Source organism: Sinocyclocheilus grahami, unplaced genomic scaffold, assembly GCF_001515645.1.
Source record: "Sinocyclocheilus grahami isolate Dianchi unplaced genomic scaffold, SAMN03320097.WGS_v1.1 scaffold757.1, whole genome shotgun sequence".
Lineage (NCBI taxonomy): Eukaryota > Metazoa > Chordata > Actinopteri > Cypriniformes > Cyprinidae > Sinocyclocheilus > Sinocyclocheilus grahami.
In genome coordinates, this window is record NW_015505936.1 from 509,280 (window position 1) to 524,624 (window position 15,345).

Consider the following 15,345-nt stretch of genomic DNA (forward strand, 5'->3'; position numbering starts at 1 on the left):
TACATATACATGTAATACAACAGACACATTAATAAATAATCCAGGAATATATAATCAATAATTTAGGAATTAATCAATAGCTTTTTTTGATGCTACAGATAAAATATATTTTAAAAAAACCGAATAATATAATTAATAATGAATATCAACAATAACCATTGTGTTACCGCACACATAATGTGCAAATTAATAATAATCAAACTTTTGTCACTGCTGCAATTATAAAGTGAGCAACAAACGGTCATTTATAGTAAAAATAAACATTAAACCAAAAAAAAAAATTGTCTCAAATTATAAAATGATTAACCAATTATAATTAATAGTACAAAATAAAAATTCATCAATGACCATTTTTTTGTCTTTACTCAAACTATAAAGAGTAACAAATTACTTATTAATAACAAAATATATATATTAATCGACCATTTTTGTTACAACACAATTTGAGTAATTATAATTGATAGTACAAATGAATATTAATCAATAACCATATTTGTCTCTACTATTAAAATTGTAAAAGGTGTGACTAACATTTTTTTATGGTAAAAAGTATTTTTATTTAATAACCATTCTTGTGAGCACTTAATAAAATGAGCAACATTTAATAGCAATAATGAATATTAATAACCATTCGTCACCACGCAAATGACAAAAAGTGAAACTAATTATTATTAAAACTAAAAATGAATATGAACCAATAACCATTTCACCACACAAATGACAGCTGAGTAACTACTTATTAATAGCAATAATTAAACATAACCTTTTCTGTTACTAAACAAATGATATAATAAAATATTTCAACAATAACAAATGATAAATATTACATAACTGATTATTATTAATCTAAATAAATAGGCATATAAGATATATTTCAGTAACAAACATCTTCAGCAGGAACAGAAGTCAAAGTCATCAGAATTGTGTTATTGTGTGTGTGTGTGTGTGTGTGTGTGTGTGTGTGTGTTTCATAGGTCCTGAGTGCTGATTGTGAAGTCAGACAGACAGACAGAGACGCGTCCAACCCGACTGACACACACTATTAAGGAAAGCATCATTTGTGTGTGTTTGAGTGTGTGTGTGTGTGTGTGTGTGTGTGTTTCATAGGTCCTGAGTGCTGATTGTGAAGTCAGACAGACAGACAGAGACCCGTCCAACCCGACTGACACACACTATTAAGGAAAGCATCATTTGTGTGTGTTTGAGTGTGTGTGTGTGTGTGTGTGTGTGTGTATTAAGGATACAGCATGTGTCTGCTCGAGCTCTCAGAGGGAGGAAGATGTCTTAGTGACTCTTGTATAGCCTCCATCCTCATCCTCAGATCATCAGGAGGAGAAAGAGCACAACACTGAACAAACACACACACATACACACACACCTCAATAACACACTCAGAACATTTCAGGAAAAAATGAATACTTTAACTGATCAAGGATGCATTAAATTGACCAAAAGTGAGAATAAAGACATTTGTAATGTTACAAATTCTATTCTTTCTATTCATCTGTGAATCCTGAAAAATAAAATGTATCACGGTCTCCACAAAAATATTGGGCAGCACAAATGTTTTCAACACTGATAACAACCAGAAATGTTTCTTGAGCAGCAAATCAGCATATTAGAATGATTTCTGAAGAATCATGTGACACTGAAGAAGAGACTTCTTTCAGAAACATTAAAACATCAAACTTTTGAAAAGTAGTGTGTGTGTGTGTGTGTATACAGTGGGGAAAAAAAGTATTTAGTCAGCCACCAATTGTGCAAGTTCTCCCACTTAAAAAGATGAGAGAGGCCTGTAATTTTCATCATAGGTATACCTCAACTATGAGAGACAAAATGAGAAAGAAAATCCAGAAAATCACATTGTAGGATTTTTAAAGAATTAATTGGTAAATTCCTCGGTAAAATAAGTATTTGGTCACCTACAAACAAGCAAGATTTCTGGCTCTCACAGACCTGTAACAACTTCTTTAAGAGGCTCCTCTGTCCTCCACACGTTACCTGTATTAATGGTATCTGTTTGAACTCGTTATCAGTATAAAAGACACCAGTCCACAACCTCAAACAGTCACACTCCAAACTCCACCATGGCCAAGACCAAAGAGCTGTCAAAGGACACCAGAACCAACCCTAATCAAATACCCCTGATCCAGCTAATCAAGCTCTTCAGGATTACTAGAAACTTCCAAGCAGGTGTGATTTGGAGCTAAACTCTGCCGAGCTGCGGCCCTCCAGGAATTGAGTTTGAGACCACTGTTATAGACTGTATGTATATACAGGTGCATCTCAATAAATTACTGAAATAAATGAACTTTTCCACAACATTCTAATTTATTGAGATGCACCTGCAAGTGTGTGTGCGTGTGTTACACACCTGTGTGAGCATCAGTCTCAGTGTGTGTGTGCTGTCATCGGTGAGGTTCGTCGCTCCTTCTTTCTCAATCTCTTCACACACAGACTCAACTTCAGTCCTCCAGTGTGAGACGCCACCGCTGAAACACACCAGCTGCACACAAACACACACTCAGAGAGAAGAACAGGGCTAAAGCATATGTATGGGGCTGTTTACACCTGGTCACTTCATGCGTTTTGTCTGATCGGATAGCTATTCGATCGAGAAAAGGCCAGGTGTAAATGCCCTCAAGTCAAGTCAAGTCTGCTTTATTGTCAATTCTTCCACATGTACAGCACATACACACAGAGAATTGAAATTGCGTTACTCTCAGACCCTTGGTGCATACAGATAACATAAATACAGATAGGTACAGATTAAATACAAAATACAAAATACAACTATACAAATAAGGTAAAATATAAAAATATATCTATATATATATAAAGCACAAGGCATATGGCAGATAGAGTGCAAACCAGTAAAAGTGCAAAAAACAATGATTTGTAGTGCAAAAGAGCTTATTTCGACTGATTAAAGTGACAGTGTGTGTGTATTTGGGAGTGGGGGGAGTGGGAGAGTCCATCAGAGGGTCAGAGTTCAGAGGTGCGTGGGGCAAAAGAGGGGAGGGGGGGCAAGGTCGGGAGGGAGTTCAGCTTCCTGACAGCCTGATGGATGAAGCTGTCCTTCAGTCTGCTGGTCCTGGCCTCTCCTCCCTGATGGCAGCAGACTGAAGAAGCTGTGTGTCGGGTGGGTGGGATCACCTGCAATGCAGAGGGCTTTGCGGGTGAGACGGGTGTTGTAAATTAAAATAATAAACGTGTGAGAGCGTGTTATAGGCTATATGACATTATAGTCAGATATGACTTCGCTAATGCAACACTCAGCAAGCCGACGTGCAAACTGCCGCGAATGAAACTGAAAGTAAGACGCAGACGGTCAATACACGATCATCTTCATTAAAAGTAGTAAGACAAACGTATCTTTCCAGTGCTGATGCGCTCTCCTATTGCGGTCTTTGATCTTGAAATGAGCTGATAATGAATAAAATGCAGCGCTTATCTTTTGATTTCGTTGACGTGAACACTATGTGGCCAAGTGTAAATGGAAACGTTTTAACAAATCAGATGGATATCCGATCAGCGAAAACGCATGAAGTGACCAGGTGTAAACAGGCCCTATATGTGTGTTACCTGTGTGAGCAGCTGCAGCGCTGCAGGTCTCAGTCTCTGGTCACAGGAGAGTAAAGAGAAGAGCAGGAACCGCATCCACGGCTGACACACCATGTGCTGCGCTACACACACACCGATAACACAAGCATGAGTGTTTGTCCGTCTAAAGCCTGTTGTTAATATTTGACTCTATCAGTGAGCTCATCTCATAGACTTATCAGGTTAATGACCCTGAACTGACCCTCACAGAAACCTGTGCTAAACACCAGCAGAAACAGGATCTGGCCGATTGTTGAGTGCTTTTAACTAGTGAACTAGTGTGTATTTGTACCGGTTTCAGGGCTCCGTCTGCGCAGAAATCCCATCAGAGACCTGAGACAGTTCAGAGCGGCGCTGACCATCAGATCCTGCGTCTGTCACACACACATCAGTCATCGAGTCATTGACTCTCACTCATCAATCAGATGTCTGTGCTGAAAATCCTTTACCCCAATTTGCCGTTTGCAGTGAAAAATGACCCAACTTTTAAAAATAGCTCGTCAATTTCTCATTGTGCTGTATTATCACCAAAATCTTGTCTTCAGTATTGTCAACCTGTTTTCTTTTAATTAGAACAGGTTTTGGGTTTCTTTTTGAATCTGATCGTAGGATTCATTGATCTGGGCTTAAACCTTTTTGATTAATAAAAGCATTATTTGTAGATAACTTTGGCAATTTTCAGTTTTTGAGTGAAAAAAAAAAACTGAAAACTGAATATTTGGCAATATTCCGTTTTTGATTGATAAAAACATTATTGGTGGACAATTTTGGCAATATTCCGTTTTTGATTGATAAAAACATTGGTGGATAATTTTGCCAATATTTCGTTTTTGATTGATAAAAACATTATTGGTGGATAATTTTGGCAATATTCCGTTTTTGATTGATAAAAACATTATTGGTGGATAATTTTGGCAATATTCACTCAGCAGATCAACCTCAGATCAAAGAGGCCTACTATCAGTCAGTTCCAGGAAGAAATACAAAAATGTGCCAATTGAATGAAGAATGAAAACAAGTTGACAAAAAGACTTCAAAAAAATCTCAAAAAGTACAAAAATAATAAAAAAATTTGGGGGAAGTTGTTAAACCCTGTGTGAACAAAATCACTAAGTTTTGATCCAGTGCTTTAACATTAATTAGTGTTTTTAGTAAAAACAGAGAAAATCCTCTCTGGGTCAAAATAACCAAAACACAACATGAGGGTCAAAACAAGTTCATGTATGTGTGTGTTTGTATACCACTAGCATGAGTGCGCTCAGCGCTGTCATGAGGCTCGTAGCGCCGCTGTGTCCGATGGGATGAAGAGCGCCATCTATAGAGGTCAGAGGTCGCTGCAGTGCTGCATCACACACACACAGCAGAGCAGATGCATCCACATCCAAACACACCTGAACAAAGCGCACACTGCACTCTGCAAACACACACACACACACAGAGTCTGATGTGTCTCTCAGTTCATTACAGTTACAGTTACACAATACTGTAACAGTCTCAAACAGTCTTTCAGTCACCAGCATGTGTTTATTTGTTCAGACTAAAGGTGCACGACATGTAAACTCAACAAATCAATGAGGGATGAATCGTTTGGAGAAACATCTGCAGATCATGCAATCACTTCAGCTCATTTTAAGTAGCTAAACTTCACTTCAGCACAACGCCAAAAAACTATGTTCGCAAAAAATTACAAACCTTTATTAAAATATAAAGGCATCTGTATTGTATCATATATAAATATCATTTTTACAGTGTAAGAATATTAAGTGCGATGTAAAAAAAAAAAACACAATGTGTTTCCGAAATGAAATGACTGACTTTTATATTGTCACAGTGTAGGCATTTCTGTCTTCCTCCAGCTATTAGAGTACAGTAAAGCAGCATGATAATAATCAATTGTTTTGTGATTTCAAAAATTGTAATCACAATTATTGTCATTTTGGTAATTTCTTTTTACATTTCATCTTTATTATTGCACTTTCACATAAGCACAAATCAACAGAAGCTCAACTCACATGCTTATTTGACCTCATCTAGTTTCCTGATTTATTATATGTATCATATAAATGAACACACTATGCATATTATGATGAAGACTATAAAAACAAGAAGCTTCCAATCCTGTGGAATTCCTAATATTAATACAAACAACTCCAAATTGTGTCCATGTTTTCTTTTAACAGCAACAAAACTGATTTCCTTCTTTAGAAACCAAAATTAGCCAGTAAGAATATCTAGTTCAATAACATAGTTAAACATTTTTAATCAACACATCAAAGTACATTCAGTTAACGTTTTTTTTCTTTTCTTAGAAATTGTTCAGTTTGAAAACCCAAAAGATGCACTAATTCAGCTTTTACATCAAACCAATCTAGTTTTCTTGTGTTTGTGTCTTACTGATCCGCATTGTGTCTGAATGTGTGCATCTGTGTTTTAATTGTGAGTGTGTGTAAGTGTTTGTGTGAGCGTGTCTATGTGTGTTTTAACTGTGAGTGTGTGTGTCTTACTGATGAGCAGTGTGTCCGTGTGTCTCTTGCTTAAGGCCAGTCGTCTGATTATCTGATGCAGATCCACACTGACGCTCCTGTGAACCTTCAGCGCACACACACACACACGTGTCAGGTGTTTATTAGTGAGACGACACTGATCTCAGCTGTGCAGGAGGAGTGTGTGGTACCTGAGCGGAGTGTTTGTGCTGCAGGAGTGTGAGGGAGGAGAGCAGGAGCAGAGAGGAGCACAACAGTGATGAAGATGAGGATGAAGAGGCAGATAAAACCCCCTCCAGCAGCTCCATCAGCCTGACATTTCCCAGCAGCAGAGACACTCCTGAACACACACACACACACACCAAACAGATTTCCTGTTATCTCTCAGTTCATCCAAAACTCAAGCATGTTAATCGAGCATCAAGAAAGGCAAAGAACGCTCTTTGGCAAAGTAGAGCAAATAAAGCTAATAATAATAATAAAAAATGAAATTTCCTCCACAGTTTATGAGTGTGTGTTACCTCTATCAGTAGCGTGTGAAGGACACACAGACAGGAAGCAGTACAGGAAGTTGAAAACAGACAGCAGCAGCTCAGAGTCACTGGAGTCCAGCTTTCCTACTAGATTACTGACTACAAACACACACACACATGCACGTATGAACATAACAGCATCCAAACTCTCTCTCTGAGTGTGTGTGCGTGTGTGTTAGGGCTTTTTTTGCATTTGAATTTTAAGTGTGCGTCAGGCAGCCTTATCAGTGGCGCACGAAATGCGAAGACGATGTAAGTGTCAAAAATGCAAGTTGTTAGCCTATCCAGTTGAACCCCCTGATGTAGCACTGCTACGTTGTTCATTCAAAATATTGCAGAAAAAGAGAACACCAATGCGGAGATCTTGTTTACGTCAAGTCGTTCACACAGAATGCATATTTATCGCATTTTCTAGAGGGACATCTATCAGCGTTGCACTCGCATCTCGCACAGGAGAGCCGCATGTTTAGAAAGCTATGTAAAATTAATGCAAGTTCAACTTTTAAAAAACATATCTCGAGAATTTATGGCGGTTTTCCCCCATCCCACTGCATCTCAAGTTTTTAAATGAAAAAAAGGACTCTTTGTGATTGGTTTTTGGTCCTTTGTATTGAACTATGCATATATACAAAATACTGTTTTGTTTCTAATTGTTTAAGCAACGTAATTAATTATATATGCTTTATAAACCTTATTTTAAACAGTATGCACATTTTTCAAAGATAGTCGTGTTATTTTATTGCTTTGAAGAAACGTGCATTAGTAATATTTTGCTCGATGCACCCTCTTGTGGCCTCTGGAGAGCAGCCAAAACCTTTTTTTCCCCCTAACTGAAATTATGCCTTTTAAATTCAAATATAATTTGAAAAGCATGTGTTTTCTTACCGTGGTACAGGAGTCTGAAGTCAGTGTGCTCCATCTGACCGGACGAGTGAATCACAGCCGACACGTCCAGCAGCACAGACAGACCGTCTGGAACAGACCAAACATCAGCGGCTGACACACTGTGATCAGTTTATGAGTGAATTGTGGGGCGGGGCTTGATATTAGCCACTGGCTGCTGATTGGACCATCAAAATGACTCACTGTTTCGTACAAGAACGGAGGATCTGAATGCAATTGGCCAGACGTTACCTTTATTTCTACAGTGTTTTCTACACTACAGACTGTCAGCATGAACAAATATAAAGTGAGTGTGTGTTCTCTGACCTGTGTGTGTGTGTCTCTGCAGGACGTTGAGCAGCGCCGATCGGATCTGATCACAGAGATCAGATGTCCCGCTGATGCTGCTGCTGTCGGCCGATCGCAGGAAACACTGCAGGACACCGACGGCTGAACGTGACGCTGCAGACTCGACGTCACACGCCACGGCCTGAACACACACATTACACACCACAGAGTGTCACCGTGATTTAATAACTGTCTGACAATAGACCTTATATTAGAGTCTTAAAGCAGTGGTTCTTAATCGTTTCGCCTCCAAAGCCTCACACTGTTCAAACTTAAACTAATTCTAATGAAATCATTCAATTCAACCCAAACTTCAGGAATTCTACACAGATTTTTTTGTTGTTTTAACTTATTTAAGTTAATTTATTTTTTTAACTTTTGGCTTATTTGTAATCATAACTCTCTCTCTCTCTCACACACACACACACACACACACACAAACATAGTTAATTTATTTTTTTAACTTTTGGCTTATTTGTAATCATAACTCTCTCTCTCTCTCACACACGCACACACACACACACACAAACATTATATATATATATATATATAGAGAGAGAGAGAGAGAGAGACAAGACAACTTTGATTAAAGGTTCTGATTCACTTCAAATGTTGACCAATTAAAGCGAATTAAAAAATTATAATAGAAAAAAAAAAACTTTAATAACAAATCTCAAGGTTGTTGGTCATAAAGTGTGTGAATCCTGAAGAACATATATATATATAGAGAGAGAGAGAGAGAGAGAGACAAGACAACTTTGATTAAAGGTTCTGATTCACTTCAAATGTTGACCAATTAAAGCGAATTAAAAAATTATAATAGAAAAAAAAAAACTTTAATAACAAATCTCAAGGTTGTTGGTCATAAAGTGTGTGAATCCTGAAGAACACTGTGTATACATTTACAGATGAAATGCTGCTCACTGACAAATTCTGTGACATTCTGCGTATATACTGTATGTAATAATGTCAATGCATACTGTGATTCCCTAATTTTCATCAGATTTACAGAACTAATGTTGGATTATAAATGTAAATGCTTGCTCTTCAGTTGTCATGTACATGTTTTTCACATCAGCTTCTGCCTTTATAACTGAGATGTGTGTGTGTGTGTGTGTGTGTGTGTGTGCGCGACTCACCAGTGTGGCCAGCAGCGCTGCAGGGTGTGTGTGAAGCAGCTCCAGCAGCTCCTGCTCCTGAGTCTCCTCTGACAGACGTCCCGTCAGAGCTGGCGCTCCGAACTGCTCCGAGAGCTCCGGATACATGAAGATGAAGCTCAGGACGGACAGAGGAAGAGAGCGAGAGAAGAGCAGCGGACAGGAAGACAGAGCCTTAGAGAGGACGCTCACAGACACCTGCACAAACACACACTTCATCAGCATCAGCATCATCACACTCAACCTCTCGCTGACAGACTTCTGTCAAACTCATGTTGTCTCAAGGTAATTTAGGCCTGATGAGGTTTGAAAACACATCGCCCGGTTGCTAGGGTGTTGCTAGGTTGTCACCAGTCTGAATGACAGATCCACAAACAGATGTGAAATCACATGCAGTGAGTGTATTGTAACGGCTGAAGAGCCAGCGTGCTTCTACATTGCTATGGTATTTGAATTTGAATGTAGTTTAGAATGTAGTTCTTCTCTAGCTGTTGCAATGGTAACCAATTACGTTTTCAAATTTATTTGAATGTTTTTGTTCTCTAACTTTTGCTACAATAACTGCTCTAAATAGATTTGAATTTGTACAGTTTTGAAAGTATTTAACGTTTCAAATATATTGGCATTTGATTTTGAAAATAGTTTTGAATGCATAATGGATGCTATGGCAACCAATAACGTTTCAGATGTTTTTGAATTTCTACGTAGTTTTGAATGTAGTTGTTCTCTAACTTCTGCTTTGGTGACTGATAATATTTCAGATATATTGGAATTTATCTGATTGTAGTTTTTGAATGTATGTTCATCTGTTGCTATGGCAGCCAATGAGATTTCAGGTGTATTTGAATGCATCTGCACTGTAATGTAGTGAGCTGAAACAGGAAGTGAGGTCAGAGCAGTGGCAGACCGTGTCCAGACGAGGCCCGGCGTGTTGAGTGACGGACAGCAGATAGAGCACTGAACTCAACACCGACGCAGGAAGGTCCTGAACACACGAGATGAAGCGCAGCACAGCGGAGAACACGGCCGAGTCGCTCAGAAACCTGCGGTCACATGACCATCATGAGGATCTTCATCACTCAGTGGCATCACCACTCACACACACACACACACACACACACACACAGACCTGTCCCCGTGCAGCAGCGACAGGTGCAGCAGGTAGATGAGGCAGTGCTGAGTGTTTCTGAGGGATTGTGGGAAATCAGAGAGCACAGATAGCCAATCAGACGCGCAGCAGCACAGAGACGGCAGAGACTCCTGCAGGACATGCTCCACATCTGCTCAACACACACACACACACACACACAGTAGAAGTTTCTTTTTAGGTTGGCAGAACATTAGAGGAATGTTGTGTGTTTGCTGGAGAGATGCTCTGTTGCAAATCAGGATGAAACACATTTAAGACGCATTTTAATACTAAATAAAAACACATTCACACAAACACACACCCACCAAGGTTATTATCATAAACATTATCAAATTGTTAATTTTTTTTAGTATTTTATTTCAGTTAAACTTATTTTTTTACCTAGTTTTTTAACATTTTTTATTTTCTTTACATAAATGCACTGAAATATCTCAAACTAAAATAAGACTTAATAAAAATGATAGGCCTGCACATTAAAAAAAACTATTAAAAATGAGAAGAACACAACAAATCTACTAAAACTTTAAAATAAAATAAAAAACTGTAAATGTATAAAACGAATAAAAACTACAATAATATATGAATGTTACATAAATCACACTGACACACAAACTAACCCATCAAGGTTATTATCATTAAGTAAAACAACATTTTTGAATTCTTAAGTACTAAAGAACTAAAACTAAAATAAAAAAATAATAAACAATAAAATAATCAATATAGACATGTTTAAAAATAATAATAATAATAAATAAAATGACAAAAACTTAAATGATACTAAAATAATGCACACAAGTTACCTTGCAGCTCACTGGTCCAGGTGTGTTCCTGTGAGATCAGACGCATGCAGAGCTTCAGCAGGAAATCACAGCAGATCTGATTCAGAGACGCGTTCCTGAAGCACACACAGACTTAATGAACACGAGCTGCTAAACACACACACACACACACACACACACACACAGAGGAGAATCAGTGATCAGTCAAACACTGACATCTGCACTGCAGAATCAATAACAGAGTCATGAGACTAAACTACACCAATCACACATGAAGACTGAAAAAAAATTACAATGAGGGTAACACAAAGTTTATAAAAGCCCACGACCTGGCCATGACCTCTGACCCCTGAGCCAGGTCTTACCAAGCTTCTTGGAGAAGGAGGTCATGTGATCAGGACACAGAGAAAACTGGCACGACAAAACCGAGAGGAAGAGCTGCAGCACCTGAGGAGATGAGACGTGCTCACACACACCCTACACACACACACACACACACACACACACACACACACGAGTGTAGGGTTCAGTGTGATTGTATGATATGTGTGTGTGTGTGTGTGTGTGTGTGTGACTCACAGTAACTGCAGGGATGCAGGCAGCGTCGCAGCAGTGCAGCAGAAACACACACACAGACTCCAGCGTCTCCTGCGCTGAACACACACCGTCCTTCAGTGTCGAGTCACACACACACGCCTCCACCAACCTACACACACACACACACAAGGCAAAATATAATCAGATAATAATTAATTATTTCAAAAAATCATCATGTAAAAACAAAATAAATCATTTGATAATACATAAATAATAAAAAAATAACTATAAAAAAAATTGGTACAATGCAAAAATAAAACAAATACTTAAAAAAAATCTAATTAAGCATATCATAAAAATTCTAAATGTAAATAATAATTCAATAACTGTAATTTCAAAATTAAATGTATAAATAAAATTAAGACAAAATAATCATTTTAAAAGTAATTTTAAAAAACAAAAACAAATATTTTCTTACAAATTAAATCCCAAAATCCAAATAAAAATAATAAAAATAAATAAACCTCTTATTAAAAATGAATTAAATCATAAAAATATGAATTTAAACGAAACCATTTTAAAATAAAACGTATCAAAATAAAATTTAAAAAAATTTAATTGAATTAGTACTAAATTACTAAAACTTAATCGTAATTATTATTTAAAACACTTAAATCATAAAAAAGTACAATTCTTTTTTTTAAGTATGTGTATGTGAGTGAGAGACTGACCTGCAGGCGGCGTCGAAGCATGTGAGCGTCTGCACTAAAACTCCTGCTGTCACTGACTTTGAACCAGAGCAGCTCTCCTGAACTCACACACACACACACAGATGATGATCACATGACGCCTGCTGATCACATGACCGCTGCTCAGGACACTCACACTTACTCTGCTGCGTGTGTGATGGTGCTCTGTGAATTTGGACATCACGACTTCCACGATCCTCCTGACATCTGCGAGCTGAACCGGACTGGACTGATGATTGGGCCTGTGCAAACACACACACACACACACACGTGCAATTTACCATGCTGCTCCGCTACAGTAACCAGAACATCCCCTCGAATTGTGAGTGTGTGTGTGTGTGTGTGACCTGAGCAGGACAGCAGCGGCTCGCACCGCACACATGGACACCTGCAGACAGGATGAGGCCACGCCCTCCACGATGACATCACACACGGCAGAAAACTCAGAGCCGGTCGGGAAGAGACGCACCGCTGCAGGCTGCCTGTCAACACACACACACACGTATATAAGCACATTTCATTTTTAGTAGGCGTTTTATTTACACATTTCATTTTTAGTAGGCGTTTTATTTTTTTATTTAGTTTTAATTTTAAAATGTGACCCGTGCTGGCAAAATGAGTTGGAAAGCGCACGGGCTAATTTTGAGCTACAGGCAAATAAAATGTGAAAAATGACCATTTCGGCTGAATTTGAGGTTTTCACAAACACGAGTTCATTAAGCCCTCGTCTAGCAATCCCAATGCTCCAAATAGTGAATAAACATCTAAAATGATCTTTCACATATCTTTTATACATAATTATCTTTTGTGCGTTTTCTGAGAGGAGTACCTTTTTCTCCGCGATCCCGATAAATATACACATATGCACAGAATTACAGTATTTAAGTATTCACGCAAACATAATTTGTAGGCCGTATATATATTTGTAGAAACTTAATATATAGGCCGTTTGTCGCATTAATGTTAATCTAACAATAAAAGAAAAGAGGGAATCCCTGTGTAAGTGTGTGTGTGTGTGGGTGTGCAGGTGTGTGTTTGACCTGTCCAATATAGCCGTCAGCAGCTCCAGTCCTTTTATCTGCACCTCAGTGTTGGATTTTCCCAGAGTCTCTTTCAGAGAGCGAACCAGTGGCTCCACACCTCAAACACACACACATTTACAGTCAGACTGATGAAGAGCTACTGACTTCATCGTGAGAAATGAGTTCATGTGAATCACACACACGCACACTCTTGTACCGTAGACGGCGTGACACTGCGAGAAGAAGAGCGGATCTTCAGACAGCAGCAGCAAACAACTAAACACCGACCACAACAAGACATCACTGCAGCCGCCGCTCATCGCCTCCAACAGGAACTCTGACACACGCACATATCAGACACACACACATCTATCAGACACACAGACACTCATGCATTCACACTGTGAGCTGAAACCGTGACCCTGATGTTTCTAGCGCTGAGTCTCTTCCGTTTATGTGCAGGATCAGTGTGAGTGTGAAATTAAGTAGGTTTAATCCCATTTTCGTACATGATGCAGTGCGACCTGAGTGGAAAAAATTTTGATTATATGCACTTATAAACATTTCTCAAAGCACGTCAGAAGTGATTCCAAACAAAGGCGGCATTAACATTATAAAACTGTTCAGCCTGTCATCAGACGTGAACCACTGAGTTTCTCTTTCAGTCATTAACACACACACACACACGTCTCCGTTTACACTGATGTGTGAGATCAGTGTGAGATGGTCAGGCTCAGACGAGCGTCTCACCGGGTAAATCAGCCTGAATGAAGGACGAAGAGAAGTGAAGAGGAGCGTGAATCAGTACAGCACACACACAGCGCACAGAAACCACCTGCAGAGAGTCCTGAGTGCTCAACAACAGCTGAAACACACACACACAGAGAGAGAGATCAGTGTCACGCCGCTGCCGTTTAAACCACAGTCCACTAGGGGGCATCAGAAAGCACCCAAAGGGGCCGCAGGAAACTTACTTACAAGAACAATTCACATTGATATTAATAATATACTGAAATGATCTAACTTCAATTCAAATCAAGTTCTCAACTGAAGTGTCAATAACTGTTGGTTTAGTGTGTGTGAGTTAGGGGTGGGAATCGCAGGGTACCTCACGATACGATACGAATTGCGATACATGGCTCACGATACGATAATATCACGATACAGCGATTCTGCGATAATCGATACATAGCTAGACAATCCTATAACGATACATCACGATATCTGTCTAACTATGAAAACAAAATGCCTGTGAAAGGTTAAGTGCAAGTTTTCTCTCTCTATTCAAGTCCAAACTGTTAGAAAACAGCACGAAAGTTCTGTAAATAAAATGTAACATGCTAAGTAAATTAATCATTTTATTCTTGGACTTGGACTTTGTGTGTAAACCAACACATTTAACTGCTTATCAACTTTATATATATATATAGCCTAAGTTATATATATATATAAACCTGGTACATTTCAAAATGTACCTGGAGTGTTTTCTCAACCTTTCCTCTCCTCTCATCATAGAAACGGAGCCCCACACACATGACATGCAGGGGGAAAAAAGCCGTTCACATCGCGTCTTTTGCGCTCTCAGGTTCGTTAATTCAAATGTAGATGCGTGGCAAGCACACTGCACACTTCTGCGTGGCATTGCGGCTCTGGCGAGGTTTTGCTTCGTCGTCCATGCCATAGGTGCAGATTTATGGTGCGTTCAAGTCATGTCGGATAAATCGTATTTACGAGTTGAACGCACATGAACGCCACCAGTACATTTCAAAATGTACCTGGAGTGTTTTCTCAACCTTTCCTCTCCTCTCATCATAGAAACGGAGCCCCACACACATGACATGCAGGGGGAAAAAAGCCGTTCACATCGCGTCTTTTGCGCTCTCAGGTTCGTTAATTCAAATGTAGATGCGTGGCAAGCACACTGCACACTTCTGCGTGGCATTGCGGCTCTGGCGAGGTTTTGCTTCGTCGTCCATGCCATAGGTGCAGATTTATGGTGCGTTCAAGTCATGTCGGATAAATCGTATTTACGAGTTGAACGCACATGAACGCCACCACAAAGTCGTTATTACGAGTGGGAAACTCGAAATTTTCTTTAAGCC

The 15,345-nt window shown here is 39.0% G+C and overlaps 2 protein-coding genes across 5 annotated transcripts; both read right to left on the reverse strand.

Annotated features, from left to right (window-relative positions):
• Positions 1-863: 863 nt before the first annotated feature.
• On the reverse strand, positions 864-15,047 carry LOC107561097 (meiosis inhibitor protein 1). 4 transcript variants are annotated; one of them, XM_016245445.1, is made up of 17 exons: positions 15,037-15,047; positions 14,107-14,108; positions 10,957-11,085; positions 10,136-10,286; positions 9,914-10,049; positions 8,989-9,204; positions 7,829-7,991; positions 7,505-7,591; positions 6,608-6,718; positions 6,278-6,426; positions 6,108-6,192; positions 4,845-5,017; positions 3,896-3,977; positions 3,586-3,686; positions 2,375-2,506; positions 1,245-1,348; positions 864-1,029 (listed from the first exon to the last, which is right to left on the reverse strand). In XM_016245445.1, the coding sequence occupies exons 3-17, from the start codon at positions 11,000-11,002 to the stop codon at positions 969-971; spliced, it is 1,797 nt and encodes a 598-aa protein (XP_016100931.1). In that variant the 5' UTR covers positions 11,003-11,085; positions 14,107-14,108; positions 15,037-15,047; the 3' UTR covers positions 864-968. The 4 variants fall into 4 exon arrangements, with proteins under 4 accessions (XP_016100931.1, XP_016100930.1, XP_016100933.1 ...); XM_016245444.1 differs by lacking the exon at positions 864-1,029 and adding an exon at positions 1,082-1,162; XM_016245447.1 differs by lacking the exons at positions 864-1,029; positions 6,608-6,718 and adding an exon at positions 1,082-1,162.
• On the reverse strand, positions 11,179-13,563 carry LOC107561079 (meiosis inhibitor protein 1-like). Its single transcript, XM_016245424.1, has 8 exons — positions 13,461-13,563; positions 13,262-13,361; positions 12,569-12,703; positions 12,364-12,463; positions 12,204-12,280; positions 11,515-11,641; positions 11,301-11,412; positions 11,179-11,213 (listed from the first exon to the last, which is right to left on the reverse strand). The coding sequence occupies exons 1-8, from the start codon at positions 13,561-13,563 to the stop codon at positions 11,179-11,181; spliced, it is 789 nt and encodes a 262-aa protein (XP_016100910.1).
• Positions 15,048-15,345: the final 298 nt, after the last annotated feature.

Bases quoted from the DNA above. Each gene is read 5' to 3' on its own strand.
- LOC107561097 (XM_016245445.1), bottom strand. From the start codon at position 11,002: ATGCGTCTGATCTCACAGGAACACACCTGGACCAGTGAGCTGCAAG. The intron at 5,018-6,107 runs GTAAGACACACA...GTGTGTTTGCAG, and splicing joins CACGGACACACTGCTCATCA to AGTGCAGTGTGCGCTTTGTT. The intron at 1,349-2,374 runs GTGTGTAACACA...GTGTTTGTTCAG, and splicing joins TGAGACTGATGCTCACACAG to TGTTGTGCTCTTTCTCCTCC.
- LOC107561079 (XM_016245424.1), bottom strand. From the start codon at position 13,563: ATGAGCGGCGGCTGCAGTGATGTCTTGTTGTGGTCGGTGTTTAGTTGT. The intron at 12,704-13,261 runs GTCAAACACACA...GTGTGTTGACAG, and splicing joins CTGACGGCTATATTGGACAG to GCAGCCTGCAGCGGTGCGTC. The intron at 11,642-12,203 runs GTCAGTCTCTCA...GTGTGTGTGTAG, and splicing joins TGCTTCGACGCCGCCTGCAG to GTTGGTGGAGGCGTGTGTGT.